This window comes from Anomaloglossus baeobatrachus, chromosome 2 (genome assembly GCF_048569485.1).
Source record: "Anomaloglossus baeobatrachus isolate aAnoBae1 chromosome 2, aAnoBae1.hap1, whole genome shotgun sequence".
NCBI lineage: Eukaryota > Metazoa > Chordata > Amphibia > Anura > Aromobatidae > Anomaloglossus > Anomaloglossus baeobatrachus.
The window spans coordinates 62,253,914-62,274,599 of NC_134354.1; the positions used below are offsets into that span (position 1 = coordinate 62,253,914).

The 20,686-nt window shown below is 48.0% G+C and overlaps 1 protein-coding gene across 3 annotated transcripts in view; it reads right to left on the reverse strand.

Annotated features, from left to right (window-relative positions):
• The window catches only part of CXADR (CXADR cell adhesion molecule), a 74,685-nt gene extending 57,505 nt beyond the window's left edge, over positions 1-17,180 (reverse strand). For all 3 annotated transcript variants that reach the window (XM_075335068.1, XM_075335067.1, XM_075335066.1), the window contains exon 1: positions 16,972-17,180. In XM_075335068.1, coding sequence (XP_075191183.1) covers positions 16,972-17,014 — 43 coding nt within the window. In that variant the 5' untranslated portion in view covers positions 17,015-17,180. The remainder of the gene's footprint in view (positions 1-16,971) is intronic.
• Between the last annotated feature and the right edge of the window lie 3,506 nt (positions 17,181-20,686).

Consider the following 20,686-nt stretch of genomic DNA (forward strand, 5'->3'; position numbering starts at 1 on the left):
GTCACGGATGCAACGCATGCATTGCATATAGTGGCACAACGGATGCTACGGATCGTACAAAACAACGGAAAGCTTTTTTTTTTTTCTTCTTCTTTACACAGTTTTACCGGCAGCAGACTATTGTGAACGATCAGCTGATCACTCTCAATAGCCGGCGGGCGGGCGCTCACCTGAGCGCTGTCACTTGCCGGCGGGCGGGCGCTGAGCTGAGCGCTGTCACTTGCCGGCGGGCGGGCGCACAGCTGAGCGCTGTCACTTGCCGGCGGGCGGGCGCACAGCTGAGCGCTGTCACTTGCCGGCGGGCGGGCGCACAGCTGAACGTTCGGCCACCACGAGACAAAATAAAGTTAGTGATTTAAAAAAAAAAAAAAAAAGTATGCGCAGTGAAATCCTAAGGATTCCGCTGTTTAAAACAACGTTACATGCTGCGTTCCTCCCGCTGGGCGGAAGCAACGGAGCGTCGCCCAGCGGAAGCAACGCAGGTCCTTTTGGCACAATCCGTCATCCATACAAGTCTATGGGAAACAGCGGAATCCGTTAACGGATTCCGCTGTTTTCCAAAAGGGCGGATTGTAACGGAAGGAAAACAACGCAAGTGTGAAAGTAGCCTTAAATGCTTTTGGGCAAAATAGCATGCCTTTTTCATGCATTTTTTGCAGCAGGTGCGTTTTTTTGGGCCAAAAACGCAACGCTGCATCTTTGTGGTTAAGAAAAGACGCAGTGTGTGAACATAGCTTTAAAGGGAACCTGTCACCGTTTTATTCGGCCTATAAGCTGCGGCCACCACCAGGCTCTTAAATACAGCATTCTAACATGTTGTATATAAGAGCCCAGGCCGGGGGTATAACACAAAAACGCTTTATAATACTTACCTAACTGTCGCGCCGTGGGCCTTATGGGTGTCTCCGTTGTCTTCTGCCGCCTTTTTTGGTAATCTTTGTTCTTCTCTAGCCACGGTGCATGACGCGTCTGACGTCATCCACCCTCGCCGGCATTCAGGTCCTGAGCAGGGCAGATCAAAGTGTTGTAGTGCGCCTGCGCGGGACCTGCAAGTGTGTATGACGTAGACGCGTCATGCACACAGGCTTCAGAAAGAGGACGAAGATGGCCGAAAGAGGAGGCACCCATATGACCCACAGCGCGACCGTTAGGTAAGTATTAAAGTGTTTTTTATGTTATACCCCGGCCTGGGCTCTTATATACAGCATTCTAACATGCTGTATATAAGAGCAAGGTGGTGGTGGTGGCCGCAGCTTATACGCCAAAAAAGTGGCGACAGGTTCCCGTTAAGGAGACGAAACGAGCTGGCTGGTGAAAACCCATCTGGGCTTATGGGCACATCAGATAGCTTGCTCCCTGTAGCCATCAGGACTAAAGATATAGGTTATATAGTGTTTCCCAACCAGTGGCAAGGAAAGGCAGAAACCTCACAAGCAGTTCAAAATATAAAGGAAAGCTTCTCCGATGACCACGTCCCTTTAAAATACCTCCATTTCTGCAGCCACAATGAGGATCAGCCGTCAGTAACACAGCAACACTGCACAGATTAGAGGCAACTCACTAATACATCACTACTGATTCCCCTTGGATTTCCTGCACCACATCCAAAGCAAACCTCCAAAGAGCCGACGGTTGATTTGTTTGTTGAGGGTCCCAGTAACGGAGCAGATGGATGGGACTGGCATATTACAGAACTGGTAACCAGTACTCCGTGTATGTGCCATCCAGATACTACAATAGAGTGTAGTATAAGTGATATAGAATGTAGGGGAATCCGTAACAGAATCCACCATGTGTGTACACTACGTGCGATGACAAGTGGCTGCACCATGGCCGCGGTGGGCATCATGCGGCTGTCCTCCAATACTCCGGCCTCCGCTCACTGGCTAAAGACACCAGGTTTCAAGAGGAATTTTCATTTACCTCTGCAAAAGGAAGCTGGGTGCGCTGTATCGGATGTATTAAATTTCCAAAACAGAAACGTGGCAGAAAAGAAAGATGCAGGTGCCAGCTGCTGTTACCCAACAGTACGCCAATGGGAATAAATATACATACATCACTCACCATACACAGTATACAGCTGCGAGTCACCCGGATATATTCACACACTCGCCTGCAGGACTGGGCATGGAGATAGGCACGGTGCATTTGCTACAGTTAGGTTACAATTACAGAACGTTTTGTTAACATGATCCAATTGTGGAAAAATAAATCAAACATCGGCTTATGTGATGATGCCGCTAGAGAAGAAAAATTATCTACCAAGGTCCCAGGACGGACGGCTGCCGCCTCTTAAACATGGACGTTTCAATAAATTAGCTGATTTGATGGGCAATGCAATGACGAGAAATTGACATGTATGTTATTTACCAATAATGATGCTTAGGGTCAGTAAAATGACTCCACAGACTGGTCCCTAGGGGTCTCCGTTTTGCTGTCCATTATTTTTGGTCTTAATCTGTCTAACAGCAGAGATGTCAAGATGGATTACAAGAAGTTTGGAGGGAACTACTTTTTCATTACAACGTATACATGTATAACAGAGGCAGGATTTCAGTTCAGGAAAGTAGGCAGAAAGCAAACTGGGAAGGAAAAGGAAGTCCCAACTCTCATAGTGCTGCAAAGTGCTGATGAATAGAAATCGCCCAATCTGTGTGGATTATAAATTACACAGCACAATTCATTTTGACTGGCACATGCCCCCAAAGCAGTTTTAACTTGAGGGCTGCAAGACTTTATAATGTATCTTATTGGTAGTTATAGAGAGGGCCAGAGGGCCAGAGGGCCAGAGGGCCAGAGGGCCAGAGGGCCAGAGGGCCAGAGGGCCAGAGGGCCAGAGGGCCAGAGGGCCAGAGGGCCAGAGGGCCAGAGGGCCAGAGGGCCAGAGGGCCAGAGGGCCAGAGGGCCAGTCTTGGGCAATGTCAGGTACTACAGCTAGTATATATCAAGTGACTGCAATATTGGAGGAAGGCATACATTTTTGATACTTCATTGTATTTAGAAATGCTGCCCCTACAGAATCCCCCCCCCCCTCCCCCGCCTGCACAGATTGTGGTTTGCCGGCTGTATTCTGAACACTGATGTTGGTGGCGCCACATTCAGCCCTAATTAAAAGTTAAAAAAGTAAATAACCCCCTGGATTAAGCAGCGCATACATTATATCCAATGTTACTCATGTTTCTTACTAATTAGTGAAATATTGGAAAATGAGGAGGAATCAGAGCCCAAAAAACAGACTGCTGCACCCACACAGGAGGGTCCAGTAAACATCTGGCGCAGCTGCTGTCTATAGCAGGAAGCCGGGGCCGCAGTGTCCTCTGCTATCAGCCGATGATGAACATTTCCCCAGTAAGCACAGGTGGCGCCTAACCCCAGGAACAGACACAGCCCTGCCATACCCGGTGGGATATACAGTCACAGCATTGCTGCTAAAGACCAACAAACATGGATATTTTCTACACAATCCATTAGGTGTGTGTCCTATCCATGTGCCTCGCTCCACCGCTGCAGCAGCTCTTGCTCTGGGCATCCATGTAACTCATGTCTGACATTGATGTAACATTACATCGCCGCTCTAGGAGGAAATGTTAGGCCGGCAGCGACTTCGCTCGGTGGAGTAAGGCTAAATGCTGAGGGTGCCTAGAGAGAAAAACATGGCTCCATGTTAAAGGGGACCTGCCACCAGATCAAAATTGGGCAGTTTTTGCTCTTATTCCCATTGCTCCCCCCCGAGTTATGCATTTTTTTTTTCTAAAATCCACTATACGGTTCCAGATATATGGCCTTTATTAACAGTGATTACAAGGGGGCGTGGCTCACAGGATTATATGGGGGCGTGGCTCACAGGATTATATGGGGGCGTGTCTTTAGGGTGCTCTGCATAGCTACCATTAGCCACACCTCTTTGTAAAGACCATAAAAGATTAGCACTAAATAAAAAAAAAAAAAAAAAAAACCATCTCTAAAACCATATGGCGGATTTTACAAAAACTAAAAATTGCAGTAGTCAGGGGAACGGCAGAAATAAAATAAGAGCAAAAACTGGACACTTGACCGGGTGAGTGGAACTCTTTAGGCTATGTGCCCACGGGGACAGTGTCCTGCAGTTATATTTGCAGGAGCTCCCAGAAAACCGCAGCACAACTCTTGTCTGTTTCCATGCTGCGGTTTTATTGCGGAATGTCTTGCGGATATCCTGCAGTCACTCTGCACTGATGATACAGTACCATGGCTTCGGCACTGCATCCTCAATGCAGAACAAGTGCTGAGTGATCGGGGGAGTTCATACTCGCCTCCATCATGCAGCACCTCGCTTTCCGGCGGCCAGGTCACTGTCAGCGTCTGCAGGAGAAGGTGGGCGGGCCTGAACTAGCTCCGGCTGTCACATGACCGGAGCTCATGCAGGCCCCGCCCACCTCCTTGCTGCTCCTGGATCCACCGCGCTCCACCGGAAGAAAGTGACTCCGGTGTCTGCTATCAAAGCAGGTAAGTATATGGGACCCTGCGGAGAAATCCACAGGAATAATTCACATGCTGCAGATTTTTCCGCAGGGGAATCCGCATTATTTCCGCTGCGGAACAAACCGCAGCATGGGCACAGCAATCCCCAAATGCCATAGAAATGGCTCGGGACTCGTTGTGCTGCAGATTTTTGAAAAATCCGCAGAATTTCCGCAAAAAAAAAATCGCGGCAAATTCCGCGCATTTTCCGCAGCGTGGGCACATAACCTTAAAGGACTAATCTAGGGTGCGATAAGCCCTGTAATGTCCTAGTGCACACAGTAAAGCCATGTGGTACCTAGCAAAAGGGGAAAGTAACTAAAAAACGGGGCAGATTACTGTCTGTAGCTGGTGCCAATACCATTGACAAGTCCCTAGGGCGCCCTTCGCTACCTGGGGGGGGGGGCGCCCTTCGCTACCTAGGGGGGGGGGGGCGCCCTTCGCTACCTAGGGGGGGGGGGGGCGCCCTTCGCTACCTAGGGGGGGGGGGCGCCCTTCGCTACCTGGGGGGGGGGGGGGACGCCCTTCGCTACCTGGGGGGGGGGGGGGGGGGGGACGCCCTTCGCTACCTGGGGGGGGGGGGGGGGACGCCCTTCGCTACCTAGGGGGGGGGGGGGGCGCCCTTCGCTACCTAGGGGGGGGGGGGGCGCCCTTCGCTACCTAGGGGGGGGGGGGCGCCCTTCGCTACCTAGGGGGGGGGGGGGCGCCCTTCGCTACCTAGGGGGGGGGGGGGGCGCCCTTCGCTACCTAGGGGGGGGGGGGGTCCTCCCTAGCGATCATGTGTAGGATAGTTTGCTCCCATTCACTTTTGCCGGTGTTATATCTCCTTGACCAATGATTATCCTACTGAGTGTAATAGATGTGATCATCAATGGCTAATCCCTGCCTATCAATCTCATACACTTGGGCAACCATTGCCCATGCTAAAAGGCCTCTTACAGGTTTTTTTTGCCAATCCACTGAAGGAATACTACAAACCCCCCCCCCCCCCATTGTCCTGCTCCTCGTCCACGGTAATTATTTGCTCTGGTTTATAGTAGGATATTACTTCGTCAGTTGTGTGGAGCATCAGTCAGCCCAATCTCACGGGCGCGGATCTGGGCACACAGGCCACATCAGTCCTTACACAGAAGTAAATCTCTCATTATTTCCAGCAATGGTGTAACAAGGCAGGAAGCGGCAAGAGTCGGAGCATGAAATTGCAGCGAGCGCCTCACATGATAGGATCTAATCAGTGCTGTTGTTCCAGTGAACTATACCAAATCAGCAGAGCTCCGCTCGCTTCCTTACAGCCGGTGACTAATGAAAGAGTCCACCAGCGACAATGCTGTGACTAACAGATCCACAATGGTGATAATGGCGTGATGAAACCATGCCCATCGCACCAAACAGCTCATTTATCTAAAGGGCAAATGCCACCGGCCGGTGATCTCCAGCCCGTGGCTCCGCACCGGTTGGAGAACAGTCTACTACGCTATTGCTACCGATGAATATCAACCCAACAAGGGCAAGTCGACCGACTCTTGCACTCCATTGGAGAAACTTAACCCTATGAAGACGTCTTTGATGAGCCATCCATGCTAAAATAGAGCAAAAACAGTGCAAACAGACGAAAACCATGTTAAAATCACGATTCACAATTATCTTGCCGTGTAAACAGAGGCAAAATGCTCGGTCATTTGGTAAAATGGAGCATAAAACATCATTGTTCTTGACGGTGCATGATCAGGACTGGCACTGCGGAGACCAATAAGCCTATGTGCACTGATCAATACGGTACAGATGGCACAGTGCGCATTGTTTACTTTGTCTGCCCGGCATTCAAGAGACGCCGATCGGTAAATTATGACAGATTGGTGGTTGCATCATGCCGCTGGTCGGTAATCGGACCCTTAGGGTTAATTTGCAGCCCACAAGCACTCAAGTTGGCCAAACCGGGCAAAATTGGCAAACAGCGTAATTGTGTATGTGAGGTTTTGTAATAGGTGATGTCAGGGTGGTAGAGCAGTCAAAATTTCAACTCTTAAAGGGAAGCTGTCATCAGGTTTTTGCCACCTAAGCTGAGAGCAGCATAATATAGAGACACAGACCCCGATTACAGCGATGTGTGACTTATTGGGCTGCTTAGTGTAGTTTTGATAAAATCACTGTTTAATCAGCAGGAGATCATCATTACAGGACTACCTGTCGTGCTGCCAGATAGTCCTCGCAGTTATACAGAGCTCATGTTTATGCTCATCTGCAGCAGCAGAGAAAACAGTGATTTTATCAAAAAGAAAGCAAAAAGCTCAGTAAGTGACATCACTGGAATCAGGGTCTCTGTCTCTACATTTTGATGCTCTCAGATGGGGGAGGAAAAACCTGGTGACAGTTTCCCTTTAAGCACCATCATACACATTAGGCTAATGTCAGCTGAACCCACCAATACCAACGGGATCTGCTGCCAGTCTACTCTGAAGATATCGATAGAGCATTTCAGATGTCAGACTGCCAATAGCACTATTCTCCCTGAGATGTTCTCGGCAGCTTTCTCGGATGATTGAGTGCTCCTGTGTTAGGTCTCCACACATCCGTGTCTTCGGTACGTGTGACATCTGTTTTCATACGTACCGGAGACACAGACACGCAGACCCATTAAATCAATTGGGTCTGTGCTCATGTGTTTTTTCATGGACGTATGTTTGTGTGTTCTGCAATTAGACAAGTCCGTTTTTCTCCGGCAGCACAGGTGTCACACGTACCATACACTGATGTGACCCACGTGTCACGTACCGGAGAAAATGCGTATCTTTGAAATTGTCTATACTCACCTGTCTTCACCGCTGTAGTCGCTTGCTTAAGGGCCCGTTCATTATGCTCATGAATATTCACTGCACCGTGGACCCGGAAGCAGCAGAAGCGCCGGAGACAGGAGTGAAAACTTCTTGATCTCCGTGTGCTATCACACTTGTGCCACAATCACGGCACACTGATGACCATACACACCTACAACACGGACAGTGAAATACGTGTGTTTTATCACGAACATGTGAAGGGGGCCTAAGGGAGAGACGCCCCATATGGTTGCAGGCTGAGTGATTGGCAGAAGAATCATCCAGCTGACCGCCATCTAATGCATACAGCTAGCCTAAATCTTTGGTTGTCTGCGAGAAGACACCTACCGGGGCTTCCGGTCAGCAGCTTCCTCCACTGCCCCTTTGAGAACAAATGAACATTTGGCCAAGCTCCCCAGTGTATGGTAAGGTTGGGTGAGATCATCTTGTGAAGGTGGCATTTCCTCATGGCACCATCTTCTGGTGAAGCATATACTTCCATAATGTGAGATGTGGTGGCCCATGTCGCTGAATCATTATGGAGCAAACCGCCATTCACCAATATGTGAAGTCACGGAGACACTAAGGTAGAACATAGTCAACTGCGAGCGTCATCTCTGGATGACAGAATTAGGACTAGAAAATTTAAGAACAGACTGACAACGACCAGGACCTAATTCATCAGGACACTGGAAGGATCAGAGGTGAATCCCATCACCAGCTTCAGCCACACAAAGGCCTCTGTAGGATGTTGCCATGCTCTGACCACAGAAGAAAAGCCTCCTCAGATACTCATTGTGTCCGGGGAGGCATTGTATGGCCGCTCACTGATGGTTTCACTGTGCGAAGCCATAAAATCGGGTGAGATCTTGAGTGTATTCAGCAGCAGGATAAAGCCGGGAAGGAGATCGTCATTTGCATTTGAAGACTCTAGAAGTTTCCTACAAGTCATCCAAATTCTTGGCAGGTACCATCAAAGCGGGACATGTAGATATGAGTTTCCAGACTACACGCTCGTTTCTCGGTTAACATCAGCAGAGTACAGATAAGAAGCCGGAGCTGGGGTTTGTCAGCACATAACTCCGAGCTGGAGGCTGAAAATCCACAGATGCCCACTCACTGGAGATAAGCTCCGCTCCAGGAGGACAAAGGGCGAAGGCACAGAGGAGGGAGCGCAGCCTCCACACAAACTATTTCACAATACAAACATGCGGTCCAAGAGAAGAACACATCGTTCTCCACCGATTTACCCTGCTCACCTGCACAGGAGAGGAAAAACAACCGCACCACAATGGACGGCAAGTCAACCGCTGCCATACTGCTCACCTTCAGCGGTGGGATTTGGCAACTTGGAACAGATATTTGCAATCATTGGATTAAAGATATATAAACCACCAATGTTCCCAGAGAACCCCGTCTCATTGAGCTGCCGTGGTGACCAGGTGTATGTAAGAGGGGCACAGACACCCAACAAAACGATTGTCTGCGCGTAGAGCGGAGGCTGCCTTCACCTCAGGACCAGGACTCCAGTGCGGAAACCTGTTTACAGCCACCTGTAAAATATATTCCTGCTATACACAGCTTGTACACTCCAGACACTGCCACCAATAAACAACAAGAACCGGACCAGGGGCAACAATGCACCGAGGGGGGAAAAAAATACCAAAATATAGGACCTGACGCTCCCGCGAGCAACGACACATACTGCACTATGGAGAACTCACACTATATACACCGGAGACAGATATACTTAAAGGGACCCTTCTGGGAGAATGTTACCTCTAAGAGGAAATAAGGATTGGTACGAATGGAGAATGATTGATGATGATGATGAGACCACAAGTCTGAGGCCAGACGCAAGGAGGACACGAGATGTGGATTTACAGTGAAGTAGGATTTTCCATTTAAGCGATGATCAAACTATATAAAAGGTGGTCAACTGAATCATGAAAAATTAACCCCTGATCTCGGGGGTCTGGTGGAAGAGTCAACGAAGGAAATGTTTCTAATTCGGCCAGGGCCACACGGGGGACTACTGTGACACTCGCATGACACTCTGCTCACTCTGGCAGTACAGCGGGAGCCAAGTGTCATGCGAGTGTCACTGCGAATGAGGGCTGATCTTGCGATCGGACCACAGCTGCGGGGGGGGGGGGGCGGGATTTATCTCCCTCTCTCCTCCGTAGCCGGCTATTGCCATTGTCGCCCTACACTCACGGGGTACACCGGTGTTCTGCGAGTGCAGAGCCATTTTTCTCTCGCCCCATAGACTTTAATGGGTACGAGAGAAACCTGGATCGCATTACACTCGCAGCATGCTGCGACTGTTTTCTCGGTCCGATTAGGGCTGAGAAAATAATCGCTCATGGGTGCTGGCGCACAGAGTAATATTGGTCCGAGTGGAATGCGATGTTTTATCACATTCCACTCACTCCAATTTTCGCCGTGTGTCTTAGGGTACTTTCACACTTGCGTTTTTTCCCTTTAGTCGTAATCCGCCGTTTTGGAAAACAGCGGAATCCGTTAACGGATTCCGCTGTTTTCCATAGACTTGTATGGATGACAGATTGCGATGGATGTACCTGCGTTGCTTCCGCTGGCCGACGCTGCGTTGCTTCCGCTTGGTGGAAGGAACGCAGCATGTAACGTTAATTGCTTGCGTTAAAATGACGCCGAGCGGCGGATTCCGTTACATCCGTCAATAGTTATAATGGATCCCTATGGTGGCGGATTCCGCTGTAAAGTGCTTTACAACGGAATCCGCCGCTGGATTCCGCTTATTTCTACTGAGCATGCGCAGAATGAAAAAAAAAAAACTGAGCCGACTCATTCCGTTAAACGGACGCCTAATGGACGCCAAATGGATGCAATGGGTCCGTTATTTCACAGGAATCAGTTAACTGATTCCTGTGAAATAACGGACCCGTTGCATCCGTTGACAACACAAAAATAATGGATGCGTCAAACCGACGCAGCAACGGACCCAGCGGATTCAACCCAACGCAAGTGTGAAACTAGCCTTAGGCCTAACTATAACAATCAGCTACATTTTACAAGTATTGGAAACAAGTATTTCAGCCAACCAGACTGCTCTTCTGCTTATCCCCTGGGTACCCCCCCATGGGGCTGACAGCCCCTCTAACAGCTGGACAGATAGCAGATATGCTATGAAATGCCTGGAACTGCTGGTATACTATTTTAAATGGCAGTCGTCTATCTGGTAAAACTTGCGGCCATGGATGATAGGAGTTATAGTCGAGCAGCAGCTGGAGAGGCGCAGGCTGCAGATAACACGGCTAAAGGTGAATGATAAAAAAGACGGAAATAAATAAAACTGTTCTCACTAATGACAGATCGTCCCTCAGTGACAATAGGGGCTGGAGGGACGAGATAAATAGTGAGGAGCACCAGGAATAATTAGATGTGTACAAGGGAGATAAACGCCATGGCCTGGGGTGAATAAATAATTCACAGTGCCGACTGCGAGGATCTACGAGTGCCGGACAGAAACGTATATACACCGGTCACACGAGATCACTAACAGTCCAGGGATCGGTCATGTCAGCCTCTAACAGAGCCGTGCACCTACCCATCTCTCCTGGAGTCCTGAACGGAAGGATATATCCCTTTTCTTTAACCGTGTAACTACTACAGAAAATCCAAAGTCTTCGTTATAGTAGCAAAGTTGCTTGCAATTTTTTTTATTTAGTATTTGAAATGTCACATTGGCATGAAGAATTCTTGTCATATTCTTCCCTGAAGAAGCTCGTAACATCTACTGTACCGCGAAACGCGCGTTGGAGGGTTCTTTTCTTGCTGTGAGACGTCCAGGCGACCATCCTAGCCATGTGTAAGTCTTAGGACTTTAACCTTATAAATTTTATGCTGACTCGTTTGTTGCCTCTTGCATAGACATAGCCTGACACTGGTCAGTTGCATGGTAGTCTATCCATTATACTTTTGGAGTATGTGTTGGAGGCTCCCCACTTGCCAGCCAGGATATGATTATAGTTATACCGAGTCCTTCTCTCTTGGACTTCCCATTCCTTTGGTGATCTTGCTTGGGCTCTCTCACTAGCATGTGGGTTCTCACCCATCATTCAGCACCATGATATTGTAATTATATAAACGGAATCTTTTTAACCTTTTCATATCAAATAAAGTTGTTATATTTTATACTCAGCCTTTAAAACTCGTTTTCAATTCTTTCTAAAAATCCCTTATGGAGTGGAATATGCATTAAATACGAGATGTGCATTGCTCAATTGTTCATGTGTCTCATTGGCATGAAGGTGTAGTTGATCAAAAAGAGTGACAGGACCCTGGTCCAGCAGCCGGCAGACAAGAGCCCTGCACACCTAACCCCTGCCGGCACCTCTGCCGATGAGTAGGCTCAGTGATGACATTGCATGGTGGCACGTGTGACATCAGGCATGGCCTACTAGTCTACGAGGTGCCAGGAAGCCAGCAAATAGGAGGCCAATAGTTTCTTTTAAGGGCACGTTCACACCACCATAACTTCTGTCCGAGGGAGATCCCACACAACATCGGATCGCAAAATGGATGAATGTTATAAGACGGGGCCAACCAAGCACATTAACTTTTCCACGGACCAAGCTGGTCCACCAAACAAGTGAATATCTTCGTGGAAAAAGACTGACAATGGAGTAGAGGATTTTTATTCTCCACCCCCTCATCCGAGAGCATTACAGTGCGATTTACACAATCGACCCGGTTCTCTCCGATGAAGGAATATACAACAGTCTGACCCCCGCCTAAATGTGACATCCGCTATCGCATGCCACATTACTGGATTGCTCACCCGAAGCCCAGGCTCACACGAACATATTTTTGGTTTGACTGCCATTCGTGGCGGCACAGTGGCTCAGTGGTTAGCACTCCAGTCTTGCAGCGCTGGGGTCCTGGGTTCAAATCCCACCAAGGAAACTATCTGCAAGGAGTTTGTATGTTCTCCCCGTGTTTGTGTGGGTTTCCTCCGGGGTCTTTGGTTTCCTCCCACACTCCAAAGACATACAGATAGGGACTCTAGATTCTGAGCCCCAATGGGGACAGTGTTGCAAATGTATGTAAAGCGCTGTGGAATTAATAGCGCTATATAAGTAAATAAAATTACTACTATATTATTATTCGTCGGGAAAAAAAAAAAACTGACATCGGACTAAATTTATTTAAAGGGAACCAATCACCAGGATTTTCATATATAACTTGAAGCCAGTGCTATACTGGCACTATCAGGCTGATTCTATACATACCTTTAGTTGTCAGCTCAGACGATTAGGTTTTGAAATACATGAAAGTAAAGTTTATAAAATCGGCAGCTTCTTGAGTGACAGCAGCTGAGGACCAGATAATATCTGGGGGGGTATTCATAGTTATCCCCTTCACCTGTTAGAATTAGCATAAGTATGATACAAACGATTCACTTTTTCACTTGCAGGACTTCTGTGATGTCATACTCATGTGACCAGAAGGGGCGGGGCCTCAGCCAACAGAAAAATGTTGCTTTGTGGCACCAGCTTTTTTGGCTGAGGCCCCGCCCCTTCTGGTCACATGGGTATGACCTCCCACAGGTCCTGCAAATGAAAATGTAAATCGATTGTATAATACTTATGGTAATTCTAACAGAGGGAGGGGATAAGTATGAATACCCCCCCAGATATTATCTGATCCTCAGCTGCTGTCACTCAAGAAGCTTATGATTTTATAAACTTTACTTTTTTGGATTTCAAAACCTAAACATCCGAGCTGACCACTAATGGTATGTATTTCCTAGTCTCCCGGTATCTACCTGCATACAACCTCAGATCCTAACAAGATCTCCTGCTCTACTCCTCTCTTATCTTCTCATCCCACAATCGCATAGAACAGGGGTCATCATCTCCAATCCTCAAGGGCCACCAACAGTGCATGTTTTCAGGATTTCCTTAGTATTGCACAGGTGATCATTCCAACACCCATGCAATGCTAAGGAAATCCTAAAAACATGCAATGTTGGTGGTCCTTGAGGACTGGAGTTGGTGAACTCTGGCATAGAATTTTTCTCCCGTGCCTCCCCCATACTTTGGAATGCTTTACCCCAGCATATCAGACTCTCTCCTACCGTGAAAAGCTTCAAGAAGAACCTGAAGACCCACCTCTTCCGACAAGCCTACAACCTACAATAACTCTTAGACCAGTACATCACTGCGCAACCAGCTCTGTCCTCACCTCCTGTATCCTCATCCATTCCCTGTAGACTGTGAGCCCTATTCCCTGTATTGTTAATGATTGTTGTACTTAGTTTTTATGTATACCCTTTTTCACTTGATAATGTATAGAATCAGCCTGATCGTGCCAGTATAGCACTGGCTTTGGGCTATATACAAAAAGCCTGGTGATTGGTTCCTTTTAAGTGCAGAAAACCAATATTTTTTTCACTACAGAAATCAGTTGAGACTCACCCACTGATGTCTATGGGTGCAAGAAAAAAAAAATTGTATGTCACCGTATAGCATCTAATTTGGACGGATCCGCTGCAATTATATAAGAAAGGAAACTGTGAATGGAGCTGCAAATTATTAACAGCTGTCGTGTGTAGAAAAAAAAATGAACACAGCTCATATACAGACTGCACATGGATGAGAATAACACTAATTTTTATATGGTTGTCTGACTCCAGAAGCATTGCATCATGTGAGTGGACAATAATTGCCGGATCCTGGACCATCTCATGTCCTTTTCTTATGCTTTGGAGGACGCTATAGCCTCGTCGTACACCAGTACCACCTGTCGGATCCCAGTTCTGTATACCCAGACATGTATAATGGAGCTGGTTCTGCCATCACAAGGCTCAGACTCACCGATTCCAGTCTCCAGTCTCGCTTTACTTTCCTGTTCCGCTCTGTTTACAGTTGTGACATTGTTGCTACAAATAGATAAATAATTGATACATTTTTGACACCCAATGAATGTTTCATCAAAGGAAATGAGATGCGTCTTTCAGCCGAGCAGACTGTCAGCAGCCCCCTCCTCACCTCTGGTTAAGACCCCTCTTATTTATTGTTTAATAGGATCAGGTCTCCATCACCATCCCCCAATGTAAGAAACCCCCCAGCGACCACAATGGGAAGAAGATAAAGAAGAAAAAGCACATGGAGGAGGGAGGGAAGAGGGCAACTTTCAGCTAATGAAACAAAATGGACCATGGGGCAGAGATAAGAGGAGCCTGATCAGAGACCCCTGAGCAGCACGGACAAGCCACAATCTGCTCCACGAGTAACAGAACATGGGGCAGTCCCTTGAGGTGGGTACTACACAGCTCAGATCGACCGAAGCCACAGACCTAAGGAGGCCGTAACCCCAAAATACCCCTTAGGTCACAGACTTTCAGTTCAAGAATAAGGGAGGAGCGGCGTCCTCATCCTCTTGACTCACCAAGTGGCGCATCAACACAACGTATTTCTATGTTTCTTGTGGGGTAAATGTGACCGCGACTGATGATTACAATAGGATTCAGAAGGCAGAAACCCACCAACACCTCAAGAGGTGGTCATCCTGGTTACTTGTCAAAGCTATGTGCCCATCAACCCAGATAATCAGATCATAAGTACATGCTAGACATAAAGGGCACAGTGCCAGGAGGCAGTACAGGGTAGAAATCTACACGATTAACCCTTTCATGTAGTAATGCAAAAAATAAAATCCCCCCCCCCACCCCCAATGAGAGCTGCTCACTGGATTGTAGTGTAGGTGATCACAAAATATCCAAGATCTGTGCAAAAGACAAAGCAAGAAAGTATAAACCAGAGCCGGCGATATAGGACCTAATTCACTACACCCCACTCACGTACTCACCACTATATCTCCACAGCCCACTGATAAGTCTTTGTAGCACCACTTAACCCCCCCATTACCAGTGCCATCCAAACAGCACCCCCTCCCACGGCGCCCTCCAAGCGGCGCCCCACTCCCCGTTCCCCAGCGCCATCCAAACAGCACCCCCTCCCACGGCGCCCTCCAAGCGGCGCCCCGTTCCCCGGCGCCCTCCAAGCGGCGCCCCGTTCCCCGGCGCCCTCCAAGCGGCGCCCCGTTCCCCGGCGCCCTCCAAGCGGCGCCCCGTTCCCCGGCGCCATCCAAGCGGCGCCCCGTTCCCCGGCGCCATCCAAGCGGCGCCCCACTCCCCGTCCCCCGGCGCCATCCAAGCGGCGCCCCACTCCCCGTCCCCCAGCGCCATCCAAGCGGCGCCCCACTCCCCGTCCCCCAGCGCCATCCAAGCGGCGCCCCACTCCCCGTCCCCCAGCGCCATCCAAGCGGCGCCCCACTCCCCGTCCCCCAGCGCCATCCAAGCGGCGCCCCACTCCCCGTCCCCCAGCGCCATCCAAGCGGCGCCCCACTCCCCGTCCCCCAGCGCCATCCAAGCGGCGCCCCACTCCCCGTCCCCCAGCGCCATCCAAGCAGCGCCCCACTCCCCGTCCCCCAGCGCCATCCAAGCAGCGCCCCACTCCCCGTCCCCCAGCGCCATCCAAGCAGCGCCCCACTCCCCGTCCCCCAGCGCCATCCAAGCAGCGCCCCACTCCCCGTCCCCCAGCGCCATCCAAGCAGCGCCCCACTCCCCGTCCCCCAGCGCCATCCAAGCAGCGCCCCACTCCCCGTCCCCCAGCGCCATCCAAGCAGCGCCCCACTCCCCGTCCCCCAGCGCCATCCAAGCAGCGCCCCACTCCCCGTCCCCCAGCGCCATCCAAGCAGCGCCCCACTCCCCGTCCCCCAGCGCCATCCAAGCAGCGCCCCACTCCCCGTCCCCCAGCGCCATCCAAGCAGCGCCCCACTCCCCGTCCCCCAGCGCCATCCAAGCAGCGCCCCACTCCCCGTCCCCCAGCGCCATCCAAGCAGCGCCCCACTCCCCGTTCCCCAGCGCCATCCAAGCAGCGCCCCACTCCCCGTTCCCCAGCGCCATCCAAGCAGCGCCCCACTCCCCGTTCCCCAGCGCCATCCAAGCAGCGCCCCACTCCCCGTTCCCCAGCGCCATCCAAGCAGCGCCCCACTCCCCGTTCCCCAGCGCCATCCAAGCAGCGCCCCACTCCCCGTTCCCCAGCGCCATCCAAGCAGCGCCCCACTCCCCGTTCCCCAGCGCCATCCAAGCAGCGCCCCACTCCCCGTTCCCCAGCGCCATCCAAGCAGTGCCCCACTCCCCGTTCCCCAGCGCCATCCAAACGACGCCACCGTTATCAACACCCTCCAAACACCCCCCTGCTAGCACCATCCAAACCCCCTCCCCCATTACCAGCCCCCATGTACCCTCCACCCCCTCCCCCATACACGGTGATAAAGATGACCCTACAACAGTCTCTGGAGTATTCTGTCCCTGACACACAAGGCTCCTGATGGGGAGATAAATGTGGATTTATTGTTCTCTGGCTGAAAACAAAGCAGAGCGGATCCCCGCCGCCCGCGACAAGTTACTGTTCCCTCCGGGGCTCGGCTGCCGGGCGCAGGTGTGCGACACTTTGTCCTGTGCGGCGCACACACAGCGGACGCTCCGAGCAGCGCCGAGCTCAGGACCTGCATCTCCAGCCGCGGGGGAAAGTCGCAGCTTCTGCTGTAAGCGGTAATAGTTAATGAAGAGCGAGTGCTGAGGACACGGGCGCACGGCGGCACTTACCGCAGCTCAGGGTGAGGAGGGAGAGTCGTACAAGTATCGCCATCCCGCCGCCTGCTGCTCCACAAGGTGCGCCGGTAATATCCGCCCAGACCCGGCCGTCAGTAGCCCGCGGTGAACTGTGAGGTGCCGGACACCGTGCGCAGCGCAGACTCCCCGCTCACTGTGCGCTGCCTCCCGGCTCTGCCCAGCCAGCAGCAGGTGAACGGTGACGTCACTTCCGGCCGGACACTCCCTGCACCCCCCCTCCCCTACTACAGGGAGATGATTGGCAGGATAGCGGACTGCACCTGTCACGTGACCTCTGCAGCGCACCTGTCCTGCTGAACTACAAATCCCAGCATCCCTTCTGCTCGCAGCATCAGGCGCTCTGACTACAGGTGTCCGTGTCCCAGGGTCACAGAGGAGCTTTGTGGCTGGCAGGGAACGCTGGGAATTGTAGTTCATGGAGTCACCTGTGGTTTCCTATAAATGTTGAGCTAATTCTATTCCTGCAGAGAATAGTAATGGAATATTCCCTCACCATCATGAGCAAGATACAGTTATGTGTGATGCTCGTGTCCAATGTGTGTACTGACTGCCCTGTAGGGTTTATGTCAGAAGCTGACTGACACTGGGGAGGAATTAGGGGGTATTCCCATCTCCAAGACCCGACCCCAATATGTAGGTGTAATCATAATAATAATATTAGAAAATACCTCCTATTAGAAATGTACGGTAGTATAGTTCTGATTAGCCATGTCTCTTACCTCATGTGCAGGGCATTGCAGCTTAGGTATCTATGGTTACAACCACCAGTAATTAAGTAACTGTAACTATATGTGTGGCTACTTAAGCTACAATACCCTGCACATGAGGTAATAGACATGGCTATATCAGGAGAACATTATATTACATTTATAATTGGAGGTATTTGCTAATATCATTATTACATATACTACATATTGGGATAGGATCTTGGAGATGGGAATAACCGTTCAAGGCACTACTGCAGGGTTTTGTTATTTTTGATATTTTTTTAGCCCAGCTCCTCCTGTTCTCCAGTGGGTCCACGCTCACTCACATGCTCGCATGCGACGTACTGGCGTGGCATTATACCTGATGTATCTCAGTCCAACTGCTGTTAGTTCTCTTGTCTTTCCTTTCATTGCTTTGGTTTTCTGTTTCACTTTATTCAGGTGTGTTCCCTTCCTCGTTTTGTTTGCCCTCTCACATTTTGGTAGGGTCTATTTATACTCACCATCTTCATGCCTTCTCTGCTGGTTATATTCGAAGGTTGAGGAAGATTGGAGTTCCAGCTCCTCCGTTTAGGATAATCTTGTTTTTCCCTGCGGTTTGTTTGTGTGTTTCGCTTCCCGGCATTTTCCCATTCTGTGTCTTTTAGGATTTGGAGGGGTTCCACTTATTCTATATGTATATATAGGAATAGATCTCTCTATGTGTAATGACTCTATACAATATATAGGAATAGATCCCTCTGTGTGTAATGACTCTATACAATATATAGGAATAGATCCCTCTGTGTGTAATGACTCTATATAATATATAGGAATAGATCCCTCTGTGTGTAATGACTCTATATAATATATAGGGAATAGATCCCTCTGTATGTAATGACTCTATATAATATATAGAAATAGATCCCTCTGTGTGTAATGACTCTATATAATAAATAGGAATAGATCCCTCTGTGTGTAATGACTATATAATATATTGGAATAGATCCCTCTGTGTGTAATGACTCTATACAATATATAGGAATAGATCCCTCTGTGTGTAATGACTCTATATAATATATAGGAATAGATCCCTCTGTGTGTAATGACTATATAATATATAGGAATAGATCCCTCTGTGTGTAATGACTCTATATAATAAATAGGAATAGATCCCTCTGTGTGTAATGACTCTATATAATACATAGGAATAGATCCCTCTGTGTGTAATGACTCTATATAATATATAGGTATAGATCCCTCTGTGTGTAATGACTCTATATAATAAATAGGAATAGATCCCTCTGTGTGTAATGACTATATAATATATAGGAATAGATCCCTCTGTGTGTAATGACTCTATATAATATATAAGTATAGATCCCTCTGTGTGTAATGACTCTATATAATAAATAGGAATAGATCCCTCTGTGTGTAATGACTATATAATATATAGGAATAGATCCCTCTGTGTGTAATGACTCTATATAATATATAGGTATAGATCCCTCTGTGTGTAATGACTCTATATAATGAATAGGAATAGATCCCTCTGTGTGTAATGACTCTATATAATAAATAGGAATAGAGCCCTCTGTGTGTAATGACTCTATATAATACATAGGAATAGATCCCTCTGTGTGTAATGACTCTATACAATATATAGGTATAGATCCCTCTGTGTGTAATGACTCTATATAATAAATAGGAATAGATCCCTCTGTGTGTAATGACTATATAATATATAGGAATAGATCCCTCTGTGTGTAATGACTCTATATAATATATAGGTATAGATCCCTCTGTGTGTAATGACTTTATACAATATATAGGGAATAGATCACTCTGTGTTCAATGACTCTATATAATACATAGGAATAGATCCCTCTGTGTGTAATGACTCTATATAATATATTGGAATAGATCCCTCTGTGTGTAATGACTCTATACAATATATAGGAATAGGTCCCTCTGTGTGTAATGACTCTATATAATATATAGGAATAGATCCTTCTGTGTGTAATGACTCTATATAATAAATAGGAATAGATCCCTCTGTGTGTAATGACTATATAATATATAGGAATAGATCCCTCTGTGTGTAATGAATCTATACAATATATAGGAATAGATCCCTCTGTGTGTAATGACTCTATATAATATATAGGAATAGATCCCTCTGTGTGTAATGACTCTATATAATATATAGGAATAGATCCCTCTGTGTGTAATGACTCTATATAATATATAGGGAATAGATCCCTCTGTATGTAATGACTCTATATAATATATAGAAATAGATCCCTCTGTGTGTAATGACTCTATATAATAAATAGGAATAGATCCCTCTGTGTGTAATGACTATATAATATATTGGAATAGATCCCTCTGTGTGTAATGACTCTATACAATATATAGGAATAGATCCCTCTGTGTGTAATGACTCTATACAATATATAGGAATAGATCCCTCTGTGTGTAATGACTCTATATAATATATAGGAATAGATCCCTCTGTGTGTAATGACTCTATATAATATATAGGGAATAGATCCCTCTGTATGTAATGACTCTATATAATATATAGAAATAGATCCCTCTGTGTGTAATGACTCTATATAATAAATAGGAATAGATCCCTCTGTGTGTAATGACTATATAATATATTGGAATAGATCCCTCTGTGTGTAATGACTCTATACAATATATAGGAATAGATCCCTCTGTGTGTAATGACTCTATATAATATATAGGAATAGATCCCTCTGTGTGTAATGACTATATAATATATAGGAATAGATCCCTCTGTGTGTAATGACTCTATATAATAAATAGGAATAGATCCCTCTGTGTGTAATGACTCTATATAATACATAGGAATAGATCCCTCTGTGTGTAATGACTCTATATAATATATAGGTATAGATCCCTCTGTGTGTAATGACTCTATATAATAAATAGGAATAGATCCCTCTGTGTGTAATGACTATATAATATATAGG